The following is a 17,400-nucleotide window of genomic DNA, read 5'->3' as shown; positions in this document are numbered from 1 at the left end:
AGAAGAATGGAAGAAAATACCAGTCGAGTACTGTCAAACGATCATGGAGGGCTATGAGGAGAGACTGCGCCAAGTAATTCACCTGAAAGACTACACAACTGACCATTAAAGTAGACGCACGAACACTTTCTGCCCCTCCTATGTTTGGTTATTTGTTTATAAACAGTTTATTTGTCGTTCAATTTACATAACAATTTATGTAGATGTGAGTTAGTATAATATTTATAATATACCTTACTTTCATTATCCTAATCATGATACTTTTCATGTTACGAGGAAAAAGTACTCCCGTCGCAGGGGTACGAACACTTTCTGTCGTAACTGTATATTGACAGAGTGGGTAGCCCGACATGGCCAGGTGGCTATGGCGCTCGACTCCTAATCTGTGAGTCATGTGTTCGAATCCACGTCACACCAAACATGCTTGTCCTTTAACCCGTGGGAGCGTTATAAAATTACGATTAATTCCATTATTCGTTAGTAAAAGAGTAGCCCAATGGTTGGCGGTGAGTGGTGAAGACTAGCTACCTTCCCTCTTGTTTTTCACTGCTAAATTAGGGAGAGCTAGCACAGATAGTCCTCGTGTAGCTTTGCACAAAATTCAAACAAACGAACTAACTAATCATCTTGATTTTGTAATGAAAAGTCGTCCTAACATTTTATATTTTTCTGAACAAAAAAGTACAATTAAAGTTGTAATAGAACTCTGTCTTACTTAAAAGTAAATCATATGCTTATATAACAACCAGTGTATTTGATTGCTTCTCTTACAATCATCATGAATACTTTTGTGTGTGTGTGTGTTTGGAAACTTAAACTCGTTACTATCACGTGACTAATAACGTCATAAGTTTTACAAACAAATACCTTTACATGTAGGTATATGAACAGAAAAGGCAATATTAAAAATGTAATATATTTATTGATATTTCGAAGCCATGCTTCTGTGACGGCATCACATATAATGAAAGTTTGCGTTGCAGTATTCTAAACCTATATTTCTGCTCGAATAAATAAAATAGAAAAGAAAGAGAGGCACGAAATGTCATACCAAAAACTTACACAAGTATGACGTCGTTCCAACACGGCGAATAGAACTTAACAGCTTATTAAGTTGTGTGTACTAATGTACCCGCAGATAGTCAATGTTGTAACAGGTTACGTTAGCCCTATTTCAAGTAAAAGCCCTAATACTGTAAATTGCATTTCAATAAATGATTTATTAACTTCGGTTCCACTTTTGTCTAGAATCTTGAGATACTTAGGTCTTATAATTTTGAGATCCACATTACTGATTAATTTATTATGTATCTTTGCTACTTCTGATTAATAGTGTATAATCAAAATTATAAAACATTGATTAAATTGTTCTCATCCGTGTTCGTTTTGAACCTTCCATGACTCGCGGCTTTTATGTCCGCTGACAGATGGCGCCACAATCTCATTATATATCTTACACTCGATCTAGTGTTGTTAATTTAATTTTCGAACTTGAAATAAATACTAAGGAAAATTCACCAAAAAAAATCAAGACTAATGAGTACATAACCTTTTATTTCAAACTAAATATTTTGTCTTAGAACATCAGATATGTAAAATGTTAAAATATTGAACGCACGCGGCCTGAAGCGACACACATTACTACAACGTCCCATGCTGAAAATTTGCATCCCCCCTTATAAACTTGTTGAAGTTTACATTCGCTAAACAAATGACGGAAATGATTGTTCAGTAAACATTGTTAATATTATCTGCCTACATATTTTTTCGCACGATTCTGACAATAAAACAAAAAGGGGTAAAGAACTCAGAACAAGAAATTCCTAAAAGAGAATCACAAACTAGAGGGAAGGCAACTAGTCTTCACCACCCATCGCCAACTCTTGGGCTTTTCTTTTACCAACGAATAATGGGATTGATTGTACCATTACAATGCCCCCACGGCTGAAAGGGCAAGGATGTTTGGTTTGACCTGGACCCTCATTAGATCACGAGTCTAGCGCTTTAACCACCCGACCATGTATGGCCTTTTTACGTATAGAACAGCAACTGTAAATTTGATAGTTTTAATTGCACGAAATGTTTAAAAAATAAAGCAAACATCATTAAACTGAATAAAAGGTTTTACTTAACGCTTGATACTTTGTTTACGGTAATACTTTTCCAGGAGAGAGAAAAATTATAACTATATTATTGGAGGTGAAGATTTTGTAAACGTTGAACAAAATAAAAAGCAATTTGGATATAAAACTCTTTCCTACATTAATATTTCTACATTGGATAACACTACGTCCCACCAGCAACAAAACTTGTAATTGTTTCGATTTTAACCCCCTCCCCATATGAGCGGTTGCCTACGTTTTAAAATATGTTGTTTTCAAATTGTTAGTATAACAGTAATTATTATGATTAGTCGTTTACTGTGAAACGTCATTAAGAAACAAAAAATCGTGGCGTTTCGTTGGTCATTTACCGTAATAAATTAATAGGAAACGAATCGTAGGCCTCAAATTTGCCTTTTACTACAAGACACCAGAACGAAAGGAAACTAGTGACGTTTAGTCATTACACTGCTGCCAGGAAGGCTACAAGACACGTTACAAGGACGTTTCAAACTATATGGTGTTCACCAAAACAGGACTAAATATAGTGAACTGCTTCTAGAAACATTAGTTTGGTTATGGTTATTTTATATACGAAATGCATGAACTTTTCTTCTATGTAAGTTGATTAACAGACCACTTACCAAGTGAAGTTACACAACTGACACACGATTCTTCTTCCCGTAACGGCATAGTCGAGCCCTTCAATCAATACAGCCTTCTGAATATCAGTAAAGAAAGTGCTTTAAATATTACGCTTATGTCACACGCAATCAGTTATCCACACAAAGTGACAAGTTTGACGCAGAGTGAAACTGTGGCCGGTTCTTTACACAGACACTCGACAACTCAACGTTTGCCGAACAGGCTACTGATCTCTGTACAGGCTAAATTTCTAGTTCCGGCTTCTAGTCAGGCTAGTGCGTGACGCCTTCTCGACTACCGCAGTTAGCAACACACGACGGCAGATCTAATGTTACCGTAAACCCGAAAAGCGACCGATGAGCAACAAACCTCACTCACTTAATTAAAAGTAGAGAAAAAAGAAAAAAAGTCGCGCGTGCGCCTTCTCTTACTTTCTGTGGTTTGATTATGTTAGTCCATTTTATGGCGGTGTCTCTTGCTGGCCCGGCATGGCCAAGCGTGTTAAGGCGTGCGACTCGTAATCTGAGGGTCGCAGGTTCGCATCCCTGTCGCGCCAAACATGCTCGCCCTCCCAGCCGTGGGGGCATTATAATGTGACGCTCAATCCCACTATTCGTTGGTAAAAGAGTAGCCCAAGAGTTGGCGGTGGGTGGTGATGACTAGATGCCTTCCTTCTAGTCTTACACTGCTAAATTAGGGACAGCTAGCACAGATAGCCCTCGAGTAGCTTTGTGCGAAATTCAAAAACAAACAAACAAACAAACAAAAAAGTCTCTTGCTTTCCGTGGTTTGATTATGTTAGTCCACTTTATGGCGGTGTCTCTTACTTTCCGTGGTTTGATTATGTTAGTCCATTTTATGGCAGTGTCTCTTGCTTTCCGTCGTTTGATTATGTTAGTCCATTTTATGGCGGTGTCTCTTGCTTTCCGTCGTTGAATTATGTTGGTCCATTTTATTGCGGTGTCTCTTGCTTTCCGTGGTTTGATTATGTTAGTCCATTTTCTGGCGGTGTCTCTTGCTTTCCGTGGTTTGATTATGTTAGTCCATTTTATGGCGGTGTCTCTTGCTTTCCGTCGTTTGATTATGTTAGTCCATTTTATTGCGGTGTCTCTTGCTTTCCGTGGTTTGATTATGTTAGTCCACTTTATGGCGGTGTCTCTTGCTTTCCGTGGTTTGATTATGTTAGTCCATTTTATGGCGGTGTCTCTTGCTTTTCGTGGTTTGATTATGTTAGTCCATTTTATGGCGATGTCTCTTGCTTTACGTCGTTTGATTATGTTAGTCCATTTTATTGCGGTGTCTCTTGCTTTCCGTCGTTGAATTATGTTAGTCCATTTTATTGCGGTGTCTCTTGCTTTCCGTCGTTTGATTATGTTAGTCCATTTTATGGCGGTGTCTCTTGCTTTCCGTCGTTTGATTATGTTAGTCCATTTTATGGCGATGTCTCTTGCTTTCTGTGGTTTAATTATGTTAGTCCATTTTATGGCGGTGTCTCTTGTTTTCCGTGGTTTGATTATGTTAGTCCATTTTATGGCGGTGTCTCTTGCTTTCCGTCGTTTGATTATGTTAGTCCATTTTATTGCGGTGTCTCTTGCTCTCCGTGATTTGATTATGTTAGTCCACTTTATGGCGGTGTCTCTTGCTTTCTGTGGTTTGATTATGTTAGTCCATTTTATGGCGATGTCTCTTGCTTTCTGTGGTTTGATTATGTTAGTCCATTTTATGGCGGTGTCTCTTGCTTTCCGTCGTTGAATTATGTTAGTCCATTTTATTGCGGTGTCTCTTGCTTTCCGTCGTTTGATTATGTCAGTCCATTTTATGGCGGTGTCTCTTGCTTTCCGTCGTTTGATTATGTTAGTCCATTTTATGGCGATGTCTCTTGCTTTCTGTGGTTTGATTATGTTAGTCCATGTTATGGCGGTGTCTCTTGCTTTCCGTCGTTTGATTATGACAGTCCATTTTATGGCGGTGTCTCTTGCTTTCCGTCGTTTTATTATGTTAGTCCATTTTATGGCGGTGTCACTTGCTCTCCGTGGTTTGATTATGTCAGTCCATTTTATGGCGGTGTCTCTTGTTTTCCGTGGTTTGATTATGTTAGTCCATTTTATGGCGGTGTCTCTTGCTTTCCGTCGTTTGATTATGACAGTCCATTTTATGGCGGTGTCTCTTGCTTTCCGTCGTTTTATTATGTTAGTCCATTTTATGGCGGTGTCACTTGCTCTCCGTGGTTTGATTATGTCAGTCCATTTTATGGCGGTGTCTCTTGCTTTCTGTCGTTGAATTATGTTAGTCCATTTTATTGCGGTGTCTCTTGCTTTCCGTGGTTTGATTATGTTAGTCCATTTTATGGCGGTGTCTCTTGCTTTCCGTCGTTTGATTATGTTAGTCCATTTTATTGCGGTGTCTCTTGCTTTCCGTCGTTTGATTATGTTAGTCCATTTTATTGCGGTGTCTCTTGCTCTCCGTGGTTTGATTATGTTAGTCCATTTTATGGCGGTGTCTCTTGCTTTCCGTCGTTGAATTATGTTAGTCCATTTTATTGCGGTGTCTCTTGCTTTCCGTCGTTTGATTATGTCAGTCCATTTTATGGCGGTGTCTCTTGCTTTCCGTCGTTGAATTATGTTAGTCCACTTTATGGCGGTGTCTCTTGCTTTCCGTGGTTTGATTATGTTAGTCCATTTTATGGCGGTGGTTGCCGAACCTGTTGCCTCCCGCTAGTGCAGCGGTATGTCTCCGGATTTACAGCGCTAAAATCAGGGGTTCGATTCCCCTCGGTGGGCTCAGCAGATAGCCCGATGTGGCTTTGCTGTAAGAAAACACACACACACGCAAAGCCTGTTAGTACTTAGTCGCTCACAGTGAACAAATTCCAACGTCTTAAACCATACACAACATGCTTCAGCGTGAACGATAATTTCATATTATTCGTGATAGAACTATTTTTCTTATGCGTTAACGAAGTTTTCTCTCAGGAGCTACCTCATGCGGTCACGTAAAGTATGCACCTCCAGAACTGTGTGTGGAGGGGTAGCAAAAAAGACGCCCGAATCAATCACAATAGCAACTCTTATAATAGTAAAATAAATATAGGGGGGTATAATTATCTTCTATACAGAGGAGGGGGCAACTTTTGTGTTACGCCAAAAAAAAAGAAAAAAGGATAAGCATACGTAACTGAAACTTTTCTCTATGTTTTTGTGAAACATTTATTGTTATAGAGAAGTACCTAACGCAATTTAAGTAATAATTTTTGGACAACTCGTTTTGACAAACTTTACTTTCGTTACTTTGCTTGATTTGTTTGTTTGAAGTTAAGCATAATGCTATCTGTACGCTGCCCTCCACGTGTATCGAAACCTAGACTTTAGTGTTTTAAGCCCCCAGACACGGAAGGGGCTATGCTGACTAAGCAAGGGAAGAACCACAAGCAAATATATTTTTTCGTACTACGCAACAACTTATAGACCGTTATCTCTAAGTAAGTTTGTTTCTTGTTCGACAATTAGAAGAAAAAAAATCAAGGAATGCATTGTTAAAGAAGGTGAAATAAGAAAAAGACAAGTGCTCATTAATACCCCTTCTTTTAAACAGCCACATATGTCTTCGGCATACGGTTGGAACAGCTTCGATTTCGTGAAGATTCTAGAGAGTGTAGGGGTGTTATCACTTCCGGAATACATCACCAAGTTTTGAAATAATACACAAGCATTCTAACGATGGATACCAATAAACATACACGTGTGTTCGCGAGACTTGAAAGTTATTCGTTTGTGTTGAACGCGTGCTATGAATGCACTTAGTTAATTATAGATCGAGGCCAAACAAATGTTCGAACCCATGGCAAAGACAAGAGCGAAAACAGTTGGCGTCGTATTCTTTCAAGGCCTAACTGAGTCCATAACGTTCAAAGGCGACGAAAGATTTGTTGAAAGTGTCACTGGTCGGCGCCACTAGTACAGCGGTACATCCGGGTCATTGCCTGGGGTTTACGACAAGTGGGTATGAGCGATAATTAGGCCAGACAGAGACTATGATGACCAAATGTGGGACTTGATGATCAAATTCGCATGTTTCACTCGAAAAAGATAAAAAGCAAAGTTGTTAATCTAAAGAACATATGTGAAATTTACAGAAAGTATTTAATAAAACAGAAATTCCATTAGTACACCATGAAGCAAGCTAAATATTCAGTTTTAATCAGTTTCCCTTGTGCGAAAAAAAATTTTTCTATATATTTTGTGTAAGGTGTTTCACGTATTTTCGAAATACTCTGTTTCAATTTAACTATAATTTTCCAAATCAAAACCTTATAGCTAGCTACTCATGAAATGTTTTTCTTCAGAACCTTATCAAATTGCCAGATATGTGTATGACGTCATTACACCCATGGCTCATTTCCGAATTAACGCATGACGGATTTTTTTTTTTATCACAACACAAATCCATAATATTCGTTTGCTTATTGTTTTGTTGTTGTTGTGTGTGTGTTTTCGGGTGGGATCACACTGAACTTTTACACAATAAACAGCTGCTAATATGGTGAGGTTTCACTATGTACGTGACATCAAGGGACAGTTTTTAGAGTTAGCTATTACACTTGCTCTGGGTTAAAAATAGTGGAGATAGTCCTGTACAATAAATAATTTTTTTATTAGAAAAGAGGGTAGTGGGTCCCTATATCTACAGCTATTAGCATTAAACCAAATGACTTCAACACAAGTATAAATGGCTTAACATGACCTAACCACCTATACTAGAAAAAAGTAAGGCAACTATTCAACAGGACCCTCCGCCAACTCTTGAGCTACTCTTTTTACTAACGAAGATTGATTGCCATATTAAAACAACCTGATAGAGGAGTGTTGTTTTGCATTAAGAACAAAGCTACACAATGGGCTATCTGTGCTCTACCCACCACGGGTATCGAAACCTGGATTTTAGCGTTGTAAGTCCGCAGACATATCGCTGAGCCACTGGGGGGGGGATCCCGACAGAGGAAATAGCAAGCATTTTCCATGACAGGATTCGAACCTGCCACTCGCAGACTGAGGATCCAGTGACCAAACTAGCGAGCTATACTCTATACTTTCTACACTGAAAACTTGAACAGTGGGAGTTCATAACAAAAGAAAAAAACACAACCGTATAAAAATATTTTATCGCGAATTTGTGACCTTGAACTTACCAGTCAGTGTAGGACTATAAATAACAAGATCGAATGAAAAATTCATATAAATTGATCACGTAGTAAAAAACGCTAATTTGTCATTTTATTATTTAGTACACGCTGATTTGTTATTATATTATTTGAAGTATGCTGATTTATTATTTTATTATTTGAAGAACGCTGATTTGTCATTTTATTATTTGGTGCACACTGATTTGTTATTCTATTATTTGAAGTACGCTGATTTATTATTTTATTATTTGAAGCTGATTTATTATTTTATTATTTGAAGAACGCTGATTTGTCATTTTATTATTCGGTGCACACTGATTTGTTATTCTATTATTTGAAGTACGCTGATTTATTATTTTATTATTTGAAGAACGCTGATTTGTCATTTTATTATTTGGTGCACACTGATTTGTTATTCTATTATTTGAAGTACGCTGATTTATTATTTTATTATTTGAATAATGCTGATTTGTCATTTTATTATTTGGTGCACACTGATTTGTTATTCTATTATTTGAAGTACGCTGATTTATTATTTTATTATTTGAAGAACGCTGATTTGTCATTTTATTATTCGGTGCACACTGATTTGTTATTCTATTATTTGAAGTACGCTGATTTATTATTTTATTGTTTGAATAACGCTGATTTGTCATTTTATTATTTGAATAACGCTGATTTGTCATTTTATTATTTGAAGAACGCTGATTTGTCATTTTATTATTTGGTGCACACTGATTTGTTATTCTATTATTTGAAGTACGCTGATTTATTATTTTATTATTTGAATAATGCTGATTTGTCATTTTATTATTTGGTGCACACTGATTTGTTATTCTATTATTTGAAGTACGCTGATTTATTATTTTATTATTTGAATAATGCTGATTTGTCATTTTATTATTTGGTGCACACTGATTTGTTATTCTATTATTTGAAGTACGCTGATTTATTATTTTATTATTTGAAGAACGCTGATTTGTCATTTTATTATTCGGTGCACACTGATTTGTTATTCTATTATTTGAAGTACGCTGATTTATTATTTTATTGTTTGAATAACGCTGATTTGTCATTTTATTATTTGAATAACGCTGATTTGTCATTTTATTATTTGAAGAACGCTGATTTGTCATTTTATTATTTGGTGCACACTGATTTGTTATTCTATTATTTGAAGTACGCTGATTTATTATTTTATTATTTGAAGAACGCTGATTTGTCATTTTATTATTTGGTGCACACTGATTTGTTATTCTATTATTTGAAGTACGCTGATTTATTATTTTATTATTTGAATAATGCTGATTTGTCATTTTATTATTTGGTGCACACTGATTTGTTATTCTATTATTTGAAGTACGCTGATTTATTATTTTATTATTTGAAGAACGCTGATTTGTCATTTTATTATTCGGTGCACACTGATTTGTTATTCTATTATTTGAAGTACGCTGATTTATTATTTTATTGTTTGAATAACGCTGATTTGTCATTTTATTATTTGAATAACGCTGATTTGTCATTTTATTATTTGAAGAACGCTGATTTGTCATTTTATTATTTGGTGCACACTGATTTGTTATTCTATTATTTGAAGTACGCTGATTTATTATTTTATTATTTGAATAATGCTGATTTGTCATTTTATTATTTGGTGCACACTGATTTGTTATTCTATTATTTGAAGTACGCTGATTTATTATTTTATTATTTGAATAATGCTGATTTGTCATTTTATTATTTGGTGCACACTGATTTGTTATTCTATTATTTGAAGTACGCTGATTTATTATTTTATTATTTGAAGAACGCTGATTTGTCATTTTATTATTCGGTGCACACTGATTTGTTATTCTATTATTTGAAGTACGCTGATTTATTATTTTATTGTTTGAATAACGCTGATTTGTCATTTTATTATTTGAATAACGCTGATTTGTCATTTTATTATTTGAAGAACGCTGATTTGTCATTTTATTATTTGGTGCACACTGATTTGTTATTCTATTATTTGAAGTACGCTGATTTATTATTTTATTATTTGAATAATGCTGATTTGTCATTTTATTATTTGGTGCACACTGATTTGTTATTCTATTATTTGAAGTACGCTGATTTATTATTTTATTATTTGAAGCTGATTTATTATTTTATTATTTGAAGAACGCTGATTTGTCATTTTATTATTCGGTGCACACTGATTTGTTATTCTATTATTTGAAGTACGCTGATTTATTATTTTATTGTTTGAATAACGCTGATTTGTCATTTTATTATTTGGTGCACACTGATTTGTTATTCTATTATATGATGTACGCTGATTTATTATTTTATTATTTGAAGAACGCTGATTTATTATTTTATTATTTGAATAACGCTGATTTGTCATTTTATTATTTGAAGAACGCTGATTTGTCATTTTATTATTTGGTGCACACTGATTTGTTATTCTATTATTTGAAGTACGCTGATTTATTATTTTATTATTTGAATAACGCTGATTTGTCATTTTATTATTTGAAGAACGCTGATTTGTCATTTTATTATTTGGTGCACACTGATTTGTTATTCTATTATTTGAAGTACGCTGATATATTATTTTATTATTTGAATAACGCTGATTTGTCATTTTATTATTTGGTGCATACTGATTTGTTATTCTATTATTTGAAGTACGCTGATTTATTATTTTATTATTTGAAGAACGCTGATTTGTTAGTTTATTATTTGGTGCACACTGATTTGTTATTCTATTATTTGAAGTACGCTGATTTATTATTTGTTAGTTAGTTAGTTATCACCATTAGATTCCATCTAGGAACATAGGGCCGCAATCGCTTGCGGATTCTTCAACAAGTATTTAAGTGAGCAGGTTGTTAGCCCACTGCACCGAGCCGTCCCTAATTTAGCAGTGTAAGACTAGAGGGAAAGCAGCTAGTCATCACCACCCAACGCCAACTCTTGGGCTACTCTTTTACCAACGAATAGTGGAATCGACCGTCACATTATAACGCCCCCACTTTATTATTTAAAGAACGTTGATTTGTTATTTTATTATTTGGTGCACGCTGATTTGTTATTTTATTATTTGAAGCACGCTGATTTGTCATTTTATTATTTGAAGTACGCTGATTTATTATTTTATTATTTGAAGAACGCTAATTTATTATTTTGTTATTTGAATAACGCTGATTTGTCATTTTATTATTTGAAGAACGCTGATTTGTCATTTTATTATTTGGTGCACACTGATTTGTTATTCTATTATTTGAAGTACGCTGATTTATTATTTTATTATTTGAAGAACGCTGATTTGTCATTTTTTATTTTGAACTTTTTACGGTAATTTGGATAAACCGAAGTATAAAAATTTCGTAGCTTTTCAAATATAACGATTCCATATTATTCTTTACACCCATATAAAGATGAATCTCTTTATGAGTTAAAAGTTCGTTATTGGACAAGTATGCGCAACACGTGCAGTCCAAGCTGCCGTCGTTACAATTGAAATCTTTCTTTTCGTGTCAAAAATGACGATGGGTCATGGAAGTGTCGCTCTTCAAGAAAAATGGTTATCGTTACGTACGCCTACCCCCAAGTTACCTCGTTCGGTTATGTGACCAAAAGAATATACAATTTCTTTTTTTGGTTGTACACTGGACGGGTTTACACTGTGACCAAATAAATAAAATTTAGTCCTGAAACAAACGAGTCAGAGTTTTCGGGAAACACCCTCTTCATTTGAAATCTGAGGTACGGCGTACACCTTTTCGGGTTTGGTCTAACAAGTAGACGACCGTAAGCCAACTTACATGTCTCAGACAAAGTGCTGTAATGATATTAGTTTGTCCCGATCACGATGTTTCTGATAGCGAACATTATGGGATGGAATAGAAATTAAATGGGTGGCAGTTATCTGCGTAAAGCTTAAGCAGGAAAAAAAAAAAAAAAAAAATAAATATATAAATGTTTTTTGATTTTTGTTTGTTGGACGTTATCATTAGTCAGGGGTTTGGATTTGCTTTTTTTAACACAGTCTTTCCTTTCGATTATGTTTTATTCTACTTGTCTGTTGAGTATTAATATTTATGTGTGTGTGTGTGTGTGTGTACAGATGGAACTAGCACTCAATAAATGCACATGTGGAAGAAAGAAAATGGATAACATGCAGGATCAAACGGATATGTCTGAGAAAGATCAAAATGTGGGTATGACAATGAGTCATGTGGAAAAGAAGGAAACCGTGTGCCACAAATAATTCAAAGGCCAAGAAGGAAAGAAAAGGAAACCGGGCAGTTACGAATAGCTAAACGGCCTTGAGAGAAAGAAAGGGAAACCGGATAGCACAAATAACCAAACGGTCATAAAAGAAAGTTTGTGTGTTTGTTTGCTTTGTATTTCATCAAAACTACACAAGGGCTGTTGCGCTAACGTCTCTAAATTAGTGGAGGGAAGGTAACTAGTCATCATCACCCACCTCCAACTCTTCGTCTACTATTTTACCAATGAATAGTGGGATTGACCGAACTTTATAACGTTCGCATGGTTGAAAGAACAAGCATGTTTTGGTGTGACGGGGATTCGAACCCACGACCCTTATATTACTAGTCGAGCGCCATAACCTCCTGGTCAAGCCGGGCCAAAGGAAAGAGAAGGAAAGCGAATAGCACAAATAATCAAACGGCAATGAAGGAAAGAGAAGGAAACTGAGTAGGACAAAGAGCCAAAACAGATACACAGAAAAAGTAGCGCATATAATACAAGAGATAAAAGGTGTTACAAAAAATAAAACAGTAAACACAAGGGGGGACAGGTAGTTCAAAAAATCACTAGGAAATACAGCAAAAACAAAACAGAAACCAAACAGCAGAAAGATGCAAAGGAATATGCAGGTCAAAAATGCCATACAGGATAAAAAGAGACGAAAATCAGGCTTAGTAAATAATCAAAGAGGAATTTGAAACTAATAAACTAAGCACGGTTAAACATAACTAAAACAGAAAACCTATAGTCTAGGTGACTGACGCACAACTGAACAGAGACGTTTTTACAATTTCTTTATAAATAATTTTGTAGTTGTTGTTTTTACTCATTCATATTTGATAATTCATCACAGGAACGACCTATACACTTTTTCGATGCCAAAGAACGTGATATTTCTAGAAAGTATTTCAAAATTACTCATTCAAAAACTACAGGAAAAAGTTATTTAAGTATTTGTTTAATAAAACACCTCACACAATCTTAGTTATTACCAATCCGCACTTAGTCAACAGAATCAACAACGATTCATAGGCTAAACATCTAATTTAATGTAAAGTCACATAACGGTTTATTAACATTTCTGTCATGAATAACTCACGTAAATACATTTAGTTCGATAATACCTTCTTTTCTAAGTCACAAAAATCATAAAAGGTAATTATCACAAACAGATATAAATATGTACAAATCGAGATACTTTGAATTTAAAAAAATCTTATTTTATACTAACAGTCAGAACAATGAAAAAATAAAGTGCCAACAGTAACTGCAAGATATGGTGATAATATAAGGCCTAGAATGTTACAACTGAAATAACGTAAATTTTCAAATATTAATTTTCGAGATTTTTTTTTTCGTGAATAATTTATTTTGGCTAAAGATAGCAATAAGCCTTTCTGCAAATCTCGTACTGACGGAACATTTTAATCTTCTGCTAAATTTTTGGCAGAATGATACCCAACCAATTATAATTTGAGGACAGTTTTTTAATAGTTTAAAGTATTTTACACACAGAAAAATATCATTTAGAGATGTTAAGTACCAGATTAGAAATTATCTTAACGAACTGGACGCGTAAGAAATTCCTGTTATAAGAACTGTTAACCAATATTTATAAACATAAAATTGAAAGTAAATATTCCTGTTGGTGGTGGTTTTTGTTCTTGTACATTACATGATTGGTTTGAATTGATTTTAATTTTGTGATAGCCATTTCTAATCCATCAGTGATAGACTAGGGGGAAGGCGACTAGTTCAACACACAACCACCGTCGACTCTTGGGCTATTTTTTACCAAAGAATAGTGTGGTTGATCGCAACATTATAATGCCCCTACGGCTGAAAGGGCGAGCATGCTTGTTAAAGAGGATGCAAAACCTTGACTCTCAGATTACGAGTAGAGCGTCCTAACTACCAGACTGTGCCAAAAATGTTGTATGATAACATGTGAAATACTTGGTTTAATCAGTTTAGCAATAAGCAAAAGCTAAGAAAAATGAAAAAATAACCACTATAATGATTATAGATACCTTCTCCAAATAATAAACAACAAGAACAGCTCGAACCTCACATTCTATTAAAAGATATATAAATGTATTATATTTTTAATAATTTCGGCATTAAATTTAGTAAAAATTAACCTTTCTACTCTGAACATTAATAACGATAAACGTTTTTACTTCAGCCAATGTTTCGACGTTTTGGTTTCATATGTTTTTAAACTGATTTTCTGTTTTATTGCTCAAAATTTTGGTAACATGGTTTTAACAATAGTTGTTTTTTTTATTAACTTTAGAACCCAAATGTCTAAAACTTGTATGCACAACAATTTCTGAAAAACGACAGAATATTTCTAATAAGTTTTCAATTTAATTCAGTTATATGAGCAGTCTAAAATCTGAATTTTGTTTTAAAGTCTCCCTAAAATTTCTTTTCTGCGTAAATCAATATTATTCGTACTTTTATCCAATTCTGCAGTTTCTAATAGTTGAAGCGTTTTTTGTTTTGTTTTTTTATCAATGGTCATTTTATTCTAGAGTACGCTGTAAAGCTATTAACTGATATAAATGGGTTATGAATTTTAACCCACATCACCTAATATATTTGCTCTTTCAGTCGTGTGGATTATCTCACTATTTGTTGGTAAAAGAGTAGACCAAGAATTGGCGTTGTGTGGTGTTGACTATCTGCTCTTCCTCTAATCCATGCCAGGTGGTTAAAAGCACTCGACTCATAATCCAAGGGCATGTTTGATGTAATCCCAGTTACATCAAACATGCTCGCTCTTTCAGCCGTGGGAGCGTTATAATGTGACGGTCAATCCCACAATCCGTTAGTAAAAGAGTAGCCCAAGAGTTGGCGATGGGTGATGATGACTAACTGCCTTCCCTCTAGTCTTACACGGCTAAATTAGGGACGGCTAGCGAAGATAGCCCTCGTGTAGCTTTGCACGAAATTCAAAACAAACTAATTCTCTAGTCTATCACTGCTATTTTTAGGGATGGTTAGCGCCAGTAGTCCTCTAGAAACTTTATGTGAAATCAAAAAACAAAGCAAAACGGAAACAAATAATACCTCGAACTGTGCTGAGATCCACAGGTTTTGTCTGTTCCTTCATCATGTATGGCAAATTATCGAAAGATAGTACTCTTCTAATAAATCTGAAACGCAAAAAAAAGAGAGAGAAAGAAACAAATTTATGTGCATATAAATATATTATTTGTAAACATAAATATGCGTGTGTACACAAAATAATAACATGTACTTAAATCAAAATTTAGCTTTGTTGTTTTGTTGTAATCAAATATTGTTCATAAATTATTATTAATTTTGTATCAAAATTTTAGCTTTTCTCTATAAATATTTAATTAATTTCCAGTTAATTTCGGACTTGGATGATGTACCTATTTTGTTAAAAGTAAATATTATTTACGCAAAACATTTAATTAAAAATAACTGTACAACGCTAATTAGACGTACTAGAGATTAAATTGTTTGCCGCTTTTTACTGACTATTGATACACGTAAACCTGCAGAATCGCCTTCAAAAATACGAAGAAAAATTCATAGTATTTCTTGGGTCTGCCACAAGTTTCATTTTACGACTTACATTCGAATTTATTCTCTTTTATTAGCTTCTCTATATAGCTTTAACTAAACCATGTTATTTTTAACAAGTGTAAATTCAAGATATATCATTGTTGTAAAATCGCAGCATTATTAGTGAAAAAGAAATGTTGTTTAAACAGCCTTTGTCACAACGCTACCTAATATATTAAATATTTTTAACAAATCACAAGGAATTTAAAAGAAATGCTCATTTTATTCGCTCTTGCATACTTCTAGTGCGTTTTTTTTGTTTGAATTTCGCGCAATACTACACGAGGGCTATGCGCTTGTGAAACAAGAGGGAAGGCAGATAGTCATCACCACCCACCGCCAACTCTTGGGCTGCTCTTTTATCAACGAATAGTGGAATTTACCGTAACATTATAACGCTCCCACGGTTGAAAGGGCGGGTATGTTTGGTGCAACGGGGAATTCGAACCCGCGACCCTCAGATTACGACTCGAAGTGCCTTAACCATCTGACCATGCCGAGCCGTTTCTAGTTTTAGCCAGAGATTATTGGAAACAAACACTACATCCATCGGTATCATATCTTAAAGAAAACAACTTGAAAAAGAAAATTTTAGAAAATAAATATCTTCCAAAATTTCTAAACTCGAAAGCCATAAAACTATGATGAATATCTGATAAGTACAATCTTTAACACTCCTACGAAAAGTGGGGCCTAATAGACCCCAGGGCAACTTGAAAGGTTATTAATATTAGGCTAATAATTTTGTATTTAAATGAAATTGCCATTTAAATCCATTAATGAATGGATTAACGAGATTCCCACTGTCCCTATCTACTATCTAGCGAAACCACAGCCAGGGGAACGGGCTTGGAGAAATCAGGACTAGAAACGTCTTTTCGTAGGAGTGTTAACAATCTTGCAAAATACGATTCTGTTTGGATGCCATTTCGGTTTGAGTTGTCAATATTTATTATTTGTGACATAAATTATTAAAATAATTCAAACAATCTGTATTACCTTCCGATAACAGCAAGACTAAAACTAAAAACCAACCTACTGACTGAGTGTAGCTAATTAAGTATACTGTTTGTACTCGTAAAGTTCAGAATGCATTATAAGGTGAGTACCCTTGCTGTCAACGACATTTTAAGCCAGCATATTACAAGTTTCTTAAGCATGTCTCTCTCTCAATAAAAACTATATTATAAGTAACTAGTAGTTTAACAAATAGAAATGCAAAAAAACCAGCAACAACAGATAAACTAGTTTATTTTTTTAAATGTATTGGAAATACGTTATTTATAAAATATTGTATACATCTGCTATTTATGTTTATATTTCGGTATTTCAATTTTGCACGTTAAATTCAACATTAAATGTGTGTGTGTTTTTCTAATAACAAAGCCACATCGGGCTATCTGCTCAGCCCACCAAAAGGACTCGAACCCCTGATTTTAGCGCAGTAAATCTGGAAACATACCGCTGTACTAGCTGGGAGCCTTAACATTAAGTAATGACTTTTTAACGTTTTTCTTTATTATTTTTTTTAACGATAACGTTTACGTAAATAAATAGTCGTGTGCTAATTAATCATTTTACTTTGAATATAATAAAGAACATGGGCCC

At 34.5% G+C, this 17,400-nt stretch overlaps 1 protein-coding gene across 4 annotated transcripts in view; it reads right to left on the bottom strand.

The window, feature by feature from the left end:
* LOC143222125 (uncharacterized) overlaps positions 1-17,400 on the bottom strand; it is a 44,926-nt gene that overhangs the window by 10,563 nt on the left and 16,963 nt on the right. For 2 of the 4 annotated variants that reach the window (XM_076448120.1, XM_076448119.1), the window contains exon 2: positions 15,268-15,353. The exons of 1 other annotated variant lie outside the window; for it this stretch is intronic. In XM_076448120.1, coding sequence (XP_076304235.1) covers positions 15,268-15,313 — 46 coding nt within the window. In that variant the 5' untranslated portion in view covers positions 15,314-15,353. Of the gene's footprint in view, positions 1-2,746; positions 3,298-15,267; positions 15,354-17,400 lie in introns of those variants that run through there. One more of the 4 variants, XM_076448118.1, reaches the window with a different exon arrangement.

This window comes from Tachypleus tridentatus, chromosome 8 (genome assembly GCF_004210375.1).
Source record: "Tachypleus tridentatus isolate NWPU-2018 chromosome 8, ASM421037v1, whole genome shotgun sequence".
NCBI classification, from domain to species: Eukaryota; Metazoa; Arthropoda; class Merostomata; order Xiphosura; family Limulidae; genus Tachypleus; species Tachypleus tridentatus.
This window is presented reverse-complemented; position numbering and strand designations above follow the sequence as displayed.